The sequence below is a fragment of the Gordionus sp. m RMFG-2023 genome, chromosome 1 (genome assembly GCF_954871325.1).
Source record: "Gordionus sp. m RMFG-2023 chromosome 1, tfGorSpeb1-WG-v2, whole genome shotgun sequence".
NCBI classification, from domain to species: domain Eukaryota; kingdom Metazoa; phylum Nematomorpha; class Gordioida; order Chordodea; family Parachordodidae; genus Gordionus; species Gordionus sp. m RMFG-2023.
In genome coordinates this window covers 13,094,377-13,104,433 of record NC_088775.1, presented here as the reverse complement: position 1 = coordinate 13,104,433, position 10,057 = coordinate 13,094,377, and the positions used below count along the sequence as shown (strand labels likewise).

The window sequence follows — 10,057 nt, the reverse complement described above, 5'->3', positions numbered from 1 at the left end:
TATAAGCAATAAACTTTAGCATAACTATTTTGTCATAAGAAAAAATAATTTATGTTAGTTTTATTGTTCTATAAATTTTGTTTATTTGGATCAATGGCAAAGGTAATAATTAAGAAAACTAAAATACTTAAACTTTCTCAAAATTTATTGATAATTTTCCTCATTATAAAATCTATTTATTTCTTAAAAAATATATATAATTATATTAATGTGTAAATTAAACTCATAATATGAGCCAGCGACGGTGCGAGAGGTGTAAGATCATCATTAAATTTGGAAGGGGGAAGATAATTATGATGACCATGTCGTAATTCATTTTTCTTTGGATTTCCTTTTTTAAAACTAATTTTAGTTTGGTAGAAGTAGTGGGGGTGTAAAATTTTTGAGAGGGGTGGGAATAAATTGTTATTTTAAGGGTTTGTGGAAGCATCTGACAAGACCAGTCCCCGAAATAAGTATATTTATTAAAGGGTGTCCAAATACATACAAAGATTTTAAAAAACATATTTTTCATTGCTTTCATATGGCTAGTAAATAAATTGCCTTTCATAGTTTTTTGACTAGAAATTTACAAAATTAGTCAACATTTAAAGTATTTATAATATTTTAAAATATTTAAAAAATGAGCATATTAATCATAAGATTTATAATTATAAATTTATTCCGCTATTCTTCATCGTCACTTTTTAAACTATTATGTCCGGGATAATAAATAGACGAATAATTCGAATCAGTCAGTAGCAAAAGTAATTTGTAGTTATCGGTTGCATTTAACGGAGTAAACGATGAATACATTGGCACTATGGCGGCACCGAGTCCCGCTTTCATGATATAATTGTATGTTTGATTGTTATAAAATTTAATGGCATCTGGAAATTCCGCAACTTGCTCTTGTCGATTATGTTTTAGCATCTGAGAGTATAATTTAATGCGCGAATCTATTATTATCGATTTTTTTAGAAATGAAGATATATTAATTATTTATCATTTAAAAATTTAAACAGAAAGTTTTATCTATCTAATTCCTCTATATAATTGTAAACTTAACACATTACCATTTATTTGCTTTTTATTTCGAATAATGAATATTAAACTATTTTCTACGGTTGTTGACATTCCTAAATAAATTTAAATAGTCTATGACTGTAAATGGCATTTATTTCAAGCAAATTTTTATATTCTTATTTCTTTTCATAAACAAACCAAAAAAAGGCTCTAGTATTAATTCAATTAAATGGCATGGCTAGGCTTAGATAAATTCGATATGAATTCATTATTGGGACTATTATGTCAAGAATTATTCGATATTCGATTTGTATTTTACGAATACGAATAATAAAAAATTTAGATTCGGAAATTCAAATCGAATACGAATGAAAATCCATTATTCTATCAAGTTATTCGCAAATATTCAAAATTATTTCTAAATACTAGAAATTATTTGTAAAATTCGTATATGAATTGAATACGAACAATGCAAATATTCGATTCGTTTAATAAATTTGGAGGTATAATTAGGCCTGGTCAATTTCTTTAACGCTATAAAATGCTTTCGATGCAAAGCGAGAATTTTATTTCCTTATCTCTTTAAACAGTGAAAGCTTAAACGCGGGGTTCAGGCTTGGCTTGTAAACAAATATTAACGATTAAATTGACCTGTTTTGCGCATCCCATAAACATTATTGCTCCTTGGTTTACGATCTAAACATGAATCACAACATTTACAATTTTGTTTACATTTTTCGAGATAAGAAAGATTGTAATTATCATTCATTATAGATCGCTTGAAACATAAAATTACTTTTTTCTTGTCCTTGTATATTATGAAGCATAGGATCAGGATGAGAAAGCTACCAAGAAATGTTGCAATATGTATACCTTTTCTCGGATCATAGCTTCTTTGTACATAATAATAATTATTTTTTTAAACATAGATTAGAGCTAAGGTTTGATTATCATAGGTTAATTAAATATATATGCCGTATTGGGATATGGAACTCTCATTTTTAAATCATTTATTTAATGCGATTTTCAAATTTGAAAAATTTATTTGACCGAAAATGTATTCCAGGATGGATAGAGTACATACCCTATGAATTTCAGACAATTTTCGCCATTTCTTGTATTTTTTCTATTTATTTATATGAAAAATTCATAATCACTATAAATTATAAGGTTTCGCGGGAAATATTTTAAAATTCATAATGTGGTTACTTTATACTTACTGAAATACATTTCAGGTCAATCAGATTATCCAAATTTTAAAATGGTCTTCATTATATTATAAAATTGACAGATTCAAAATCCCCGTAAAAGTCTGCATCCCAATACATGTTAATCGATGTCAGAGGAATCAGATATTTTTAATTTATTCAGTTGGGAATTAAAAGCTGATGATTTTTTTTAATTATTGGGTATAATAGTCGTAAGAGATAATTTTTGGCTTTGTTTAATAAATGGATATGAACGTTTTAGCTACTTTAAAGTTATCGTTTAATAAAAATGAAATAAAATGTATCACAAAATATAATTTAAATACATTTATGGGCGCTTAAAAATTTCTAAAAAAAATAATGGGCGCTACTTTTTTATTCTATGGGTATTAATTACTAGTGTTGGAAAAAGCTCGATTCGAGTCGATTTTTAAAAATGTCCTGATTAAGATCATAACCAAAATAATATTATGTAAGTCTATAGATTTTGCTAAAAGATGTCAGAAAGACTTGGACATCTATTTGCCAAATGTCGAGGTTTGCATAATATTATTTTGGCTAAGATATTTAACGAACTATTTTTAAGAATCGATTCAAATCGGATTTTTTAACAACACTACTAATTAGCCCTTTATTCCTCCTCACTAATGCCTATAATATGTCTCCCTAAAAAATCATGTAAATGGGTAATAAATACAATTCGCACCTTCCCACTTACTTCAAGCAAGTTTATATCTAGTGATGGAACAGAAATGGTGTTAATATCAGGTATATTTAATTTAGGGTGTAGCAAACACAATATTTAGTTTGCTAAAAAGGTAACATGTTTGATTTAAGCAGACTTAAATTAAATTTACAACTAACTGTTGTATTGTAATGTAATCTATAAAGTTTTAAATTAGGTGTATTTTTCTTTCGGTTATAATTTTTGTTGAACATTAAATTAATCAAAATGTCAAAAAATTAATGTTTTAGGCAGTATAATTCGGGTTCGGGCAGTAAATTTCAAAAATGGGCAGTATTCTTATTATCAAAAAATAAAGTTTGAAAAATAGATTTTTTTTTTTGAAGAAGTGAGATTTTTTTTTGACCAAATTTTAACTAAAAATGGCAAAATTATTTTTTAAAATTCTTTTTGATAAGTTAATTATTTGTTAATTTTCTTGCATAAAAAGCCTTTTAAGATGAAATCAGAATCTTTTTAAAAATTTTGTTTATAAATTTAAGATTTTTTTTTCAAACTCTACTAAAAATAAATGTTTTTGGGGTAAGAATTTAAGAAATAAAAAAAAAATTCAGTAAATTAAATATTATCCAACCAGATTAGTATTGCTGATTTGAGTCAATTTTTTAAAACGGATAACCCAATATTTTTGTAAGAAAAATATTGCCTAAGCCTGTAGATTTTACTAATAGATGTCTAACCCTTTGTGCCATCTATTAGCAAAATCTTCAGTCTTGCGTAATATCTTTCTGGATAAAATATAGAGTTAGCCGTTTTTAAAAATCGGCCAAAATCGAGTCGTTTAATAGCACTTAACCAGATTTTCACATTTTTAAAAATACATCAATTTCAGCTATATAATTTTTTTAATAGAAATATTTAATTCCCTTTTAAAAGGTAATTATTTATGTTTCATTGAAAATATAATAAAGGTAACATTTATTGGCTTTTATGTTAATATATATAAAATAATAGAAGGATTATTTCCCTAAAATATGAAAGGTTCATTATAGCTAAATCGGGTTCAAATTACCTGTATCTCTATGCAAAATTTATAAAGGGGTCTTTATCTAGATACTATTGTGGAGGTATCTCTATCTGTTTTCAGATACTTTTTGATATGTTTTTGTCTAAAAATTAAAAATATTTGAATGCAAAATTCATTTTATAATAATTGATATAAAAAGAAGAAAAAACAAAATAAATTATTATTTTCTAAATACTCCTTTTGTGAGTATTCTATTTTTAAATTGTTTTTTCTATATTTTTGCCAATTAGTTAAATAAAGAATAAAGTAAAATTAAAATAAAGGTGAGATATAAATTTTTTTTTTTAGAACAAACTACCAAAGGGAAATTAAGAGTTCTTTTTAAAGATAAAGGGATTTAGATCTGCAAGTAAAATATTAGGATGATATAAGCAAATAAATGTCAAAGGTCGCTATCCCATCATTGCGTTTTCAAGCATTTGGCTCATGCTACAAACGAATAGGTAGGTGAATAACCCAATTAGAAAAATTATCTTAACCCATATATATATATGTTTTTTGGTAATGTCAAGCTGATGAGATAAAGATAAAAATTTGTGAATATTATCATTCTAAATATTTGGAACAATACTCTAGCACGTTTAAGGTCTTCGTTCCAATTTTAACACTATTCCCATTAGCCCTTATTAGGTTTCAGAGAGCAAATTCCTTTTATAACCAAAATATAAAATCATTTTTCGTTATATGGCTATTCACCGACGATTGTATATGTAACAAGATTCTATTTTCTTAATCATTTTTCTGTATGAAAAACAATGATGCTCTTTTTCGTGAATTTTAAGACACAGCACAAAATTATATGAAATTATTATAAGATAAACTATTTTTTTTAGAAATATTAAAAATTTGTTTAGTTTTTTATTTCTTTAGTGAAATTGTTTATTAGTGAAAGAAAGGTATACAATTTTTTTTTAAATAATCCCAAATTGATTTGTTATGATTGGTGTTTTATTTTATTTTTGTTCACGCGCAATAATTTTTGGGCTGATACCAATTGTGAGTGTTTTTTTTTATTATATATATATATCATTTAATCAATGATTAAATTGTGAGACTCATGAGATGAGACCTGATTTATTTAGTTGGAAAATTATTCATAAATATTATTTTTATTATTTATATTTATAATCTAACTTATTAATTATATATATAAAAAGGCTGAATTCATTATATTTTAATTATTCTACTTTTTTAAATAAAGTTTTAATAAAGAGTGTATAATTTTGCTTTGAAAGAAAATAAGAAATAAAATAAAGGACTAAGAAAATAATTAGTAAGTTCTAAAGGAGTTAGAAGGTAAAAACTAATATCATTTTTATAAATAATTTCAGTTAGCGGCACATCTTGCAAAATGATTAATATTTAAAAACGAGATTTTAAAACGGCATTAACATGCTAAAGATTTATTTTATAGTCTAAAATATTTTACCAACAAATTATAAAGTCTTAATATTAATTGCAGTTCACTATGTATATCATACATGTTGTAATAGTGATAGTAAGAGAACCATTATTTAAAGTTATCTCCTGTGTTCAAAGTTTAGCTATCACTATGTATTTTTAACAATATTGGTTATTTATAAAATGCTACTCGAAATTTATCATAGTTATAAAATAAACAAGGTGTCGGATTATCTCAACTAATTAAATTTCACTCTATAATTTATAACATTCTGTCAATTATATTTTTAGACTAACACATTTGACATTTAATTTAAGAATGATATGCTTTTAACGAAAAAAAACTAACATTTGTATTTTACTTGCGTCATAAAAATTTGGCCAAAATATTAATAACATATATAAAGAAAAAAAGTTTTTTGAACAGGCTCTATGCTTTTATATATTTAATATATAAAAATATAATCAACTTAATTTATATTTTTAAAAAAACTTTTTAATGAATTTTTTAATCATTATCAAACATGATTTTTCGGTGTTTTCATGTGGAAATAATCCTATAAATAATGAGTATTAATTACTAATTTCCGTGTCTATATTAACTGAGGGAGGGTAGGAGTCATTTTCTTCTAGAGTTGTAATGACATCTAAAGAGATAAATATTTTTGGGGTAGAGTTGGGGAATTGGAATTTAAACGTGTTTCATTTTAAAATATTTCTCTTATAATGACCTAACTAATTTTACAAAACAAAACAATTAAACTTTTTAAAAAGAAAACATCTATTTTTATATTAAAGTCATTAGAGTTCACTTTCTCTCTTCCCACAATAACGCGAAATAAATCTATAATATACCTATTTTGGTATGAAACAAAAATATATAATCAGGAATGTGAATAACTGAATATACTTGGTTATTTTATTTTTTGATAAAAATGGGCATAACAACTCCCCCCCCCCACCTCAAACCGAAGTAATATTGCATGATTTTAATTTCCAAATTATAAATTTAATACTTTTTTTTAAATTAACTTTATCGTTATTTTAGATTTTTTTTTTATAAATGACTAGGCAAATTTCAGTCAAAACAGAAGATCCAAGGATTTTATCTTCGTCAAAGACTTGCAATCTAAGTCATTAAATTAAATTTCCATTGCCCTAGTAACTCATTCCCCTCTTGACTTGGTGTCAATTGCAATATAAACTCACATAATTTGTTATTTCTTATGCATGTTTTTTTATATTTGTTAAATTTGCCAAAGTTAATATTTTTATGTAAAATTTGATCGAAAATCTGTTCTGCAAAAAAAATCTTCAACGATTTTTGCTTAAAATTTTTTGAGATTTTTTTTCAACCTTTAGTAAAGTTGTAATAATTAATAAAGTTTACATTTTATTTTTTTTAATTACCGGAATTCAATGGCTTAACTCTAAATTCGTTCCTTCAAAATCTATGGATTTCTTCTGGAATGTTCCTGTTCCTACTCATTTAACATGATTATTATCATATAACCATGTGAATTCTGACCGTTATCGTTCTGATTATACCCACTAACTATTTTGAAATCTATAAACAGCTAATGTTCGAGTTACGTCATGAGTTCTCCAGTCAGCTAGGACTAGGCAAAATATTTTGTTTAGTTTGAGGGGGGGGGGGGGTGTATTCAAATTTTCTATCAAATAAATGTGTTTTCATCTATTGGTGAGTTTACTCCGCATTGAAATTGGTCCCTAACTCAAATATCTATCGAATTCTCCTAAAAATTTAATTTGAAATCAATAAAGGGGTCAGTTATTTTTTAAGAAGACTCTTGCGCATTCAAATTTAATTTAGTGATAAAAATAGGTGTTTTCTTTTTAAAAAGTTTAACATTAACAATGCTTTTTTAATCGTTCCTCGAGGAACCAGCATAATTTTGATGAATACTTAACATCTGCAAAGTTATTATACTTATGTTCTAGCCTTTGATTATTATTACATATTAAATATACAGTGCACTTTTAGCATCTTAGGTGCCTTTTTTTCTCAAATCAGATGCATAACCTTTACTGTAATAATGAATTTTAGTTCAAATTATTTACATTGTATATATATAAATAAAATATGTGGGCTTCGTGCAATCCATTATCGGTAAAGGTGCCCTATCTATTTTAAGAATGAATATCTTACATGTTATGCTATAAATTTTGGTATCTAAAAATTGTCACACCTATGGTATTGTAAGTGATATAAAAAAAATGAATATATTCTGAAAGAGAGACCCAAAATGATTAAGACAACAGTCAATGTAACGGATATATATTGCTCAAAAGACCCCAATTATGATAATCGATGACAGTAACGTGGAAGTATTTACGCGCAATTAAAAACATAGTGAATAAAATAATGTTTTATTGTCCTTTATGTCCAGCCTGTGTTTAATAATTCAGATTGACTAAACAAAATATACACATAAATGTACTCCCTTCCCTTTTAAAAAAAATTATAATTGTATGTTATATGATTGGTTTTTTTAAACGTACACATAGTGTTGTTAATCGACTAAATTTAGTCGACTAACACACGACTAACTAATAGTTTTAGTCGAAAAATTCGACTAAAAACTTTAGCAACTAAATTAGTCTATTAGTCGACTAATTTGGTCGACTAAAACGACTAATATAATAAATAACTTTTAAATGGTAAATACAAAAATTTTTGGAGTTGGACATATTAATTTATTATTATGCCATTACCTAATAAATATTTTTGATTTTATTTAAATTCATTAATTAGTGTATCAATGTAATTTTTTATACCGTGTATATTAAATAAATATAAAAGAAATTCAAACATGTGACATATACTTAATTCATTTTGCGGAACCTAATGTAAAACTCTAGACTCTGAACAAATCTAGGTATTGCTAAACCCTCATATTTGTTGTCGATTCTAATCGTAATCGCGGCTTCTTAATTTAATCGTAGCGGTAAAAGCGACCACTACGACTAAAGTTAACAATTCCGTTGTCAACATGCGGTGTCATATTAGTCTATCGACGTTCCCTTCCCATCTCTAGCCTACATATAACATCTGATAGCCGGCACCCAAAATAGTGTGCCTGCTTCAAGTACATATAATGACGAGGGATGTAACAGTGTAATAATAAAAATTTTAATATATAAAGGCAACTTGTAAAACATTTCTCTTTCCGAATCGTCCTGAATGAAGAATTTCGATGATATGGAAGACAAAGGTGTCTCTTGAACATCGATTAAAATTCCCTTTGTTTCTGTGATTTTTGTGACATTTGTTTCTTGATCATAAGAAGACGTTATATTGATGATCATTTAATCAAATATAACAATAAAATTACATGATTTCTTCTTGTTTTTTTTTATTTTAAAAATCACTAAATATTATTTGTAGGAATAGAAGATTATATCGACGATTGCTCGTCGTTTTAAATGCACTAAAGAGGGCTAACAAACAACACATTTTATAATGTGATGTTTTGAGATAAAAAAGGGAACGTATAAATATGTATACATTTGAAAAAATTGTATAATAAATAATAAACCAATCGATACTGAAAATTTTATAATACAAGAGTGTGGCGGAAAAATAAAATTATCTGGCGTGTTAAAAATTGAAAGAAAGAAAAAAATTTAATCGTATTATCTATTTTTTATTAAACATATGTTAGTTATAAAATAATTTTGGTATAATATTATTATTTATAATAAATAAATCGTATAAATTACATAGTTTAGTAACTTTAGAAAAAAATAAATAATTTGTTCAATAAAATTAATTAGTTTGTACTTTTATTGAATCAATTGTTACAAGTATAAATTAAAATTTTAAGCAATGACATCGCTAGTTTTTTCAACTTCTGGTGGCACTTTAAAAATGCAAAAAAATTACAGATGCATACAGAAAAAATTTCCAAAATACTAAACTTTGAATCCAATTCTAAATATATCAACACCAATATTATAACAATAATATTAATATTATAAATTTTAATCGCGGTTTTTTAAGGCTCCAATAACAGTCTGAATAATAGAAACAATGTTAACAATCGCTACAGCCGCTTAGATTACCCCCGAATAGGATAACGTGTTCCGAGCCTTGTGACACACCTTAGTCCTGGACAGGGGTTCATCAATATTGTTGAATATCTGAAATGCAGGAGGGGTTTAGGTCATAAATTTTTTTTTAAAAGGACATATTAAACTGTATATTAAATTAAGTTATTAAAAAATATATTTCTATAACTAGGTCCGAAACTATGATATATATTATAAGCAATTAGCAGAAAAATAAAACATATATCAGCAAAAAAGAAAAAAATTGAAATACAATTTTAAGGATATTATAATTATAATAATCCCACTCTTAATTTGCTTTTTAAGTGACTAATTTATTTCTTGGGGCACTCATCTGGCCTGGAATAAATCAAAAAAAATATTATACCTTCCTTCCCCAATCTGAATTTTTGATTTATTTACACGTGTTAAGTTATTAATTGAAAAATAAAATTAAGACACATTTATGAAGCAAAATAGAAAATATACGTATTATTATCTTATTTTATAAATTAATTAAAAAATATTTCATAAATTTATTAGATTATTATAATGTTCGGATGTTATACTTAATTCGAGGAAGCACGGCAAGCTTAATGG

General features: G+C 25.7%; 1 protein-coding gene across 7 annotated transcripts; it reads right to left on the bottom strand.

Annotated features, from left to right (window-relative positions):
• Positions 1–446: 446 nt before the first annotated feature.
• LOC135931101 (uncharacterized) lies at positions 447–9,024 on the bottom strand. Of its 7 annotated transcripts, none has more exons than XM_065467979.1 (4): positions 8,559–9,024; positions 1,802–1,895; positions 1,657–1,701; positions 447–938 (listed from the first exon to the last, which is right to left on the bottom strand). In XM_065467979.1, exons 1-4 carry the CDS (start codon positions 8,714–8,716, stop codon positions 906–908), a joined length of 330 nt encoding a protein of 109 aa, XP_065324051.1. In that variant the 5' UTR covers positions 8,717–9,024; the 3' UTR covers positions 447–905. The 7 variants fall into 7 exon arrangements, with proteins under 7 accessions (XP_065324051.1, XP_065324050.1, XP_065324053.1 ...); XM_065467978.1 differs by having other exon boundaries at positions 1,802–1,898; positions 8,559–9,022; XM_065467981.1 differs by having other exon boundaries at positions 1,802–1,898; positions 8,568–9,018.
• Positions 9,025–10,057: the final 1,033 nt, after the last annotated feature.

Coding starts and splice junctions, on each gene's coding strand:
- LOC135931101 (XM_065467974.1), bottom strand. CDS start 8,716: ATGATCATCAATATAACGTCTTCTTATGATCAAGAAACAAATGTCACA. Junction 1,899..8,558: donor GAAAGAGAAATGTTTTACAA/GTTGCCTTTATA, acceptor TTATGTACAAAG/AAGCTATGATCCGAGAAAAG. Junction 939..1,656: donor TTATGGGATGCGCAAAACAG/GTCAATTTAATC, acceptor CGATAATAATAG/ATTCGCGCATTAAATTATAC.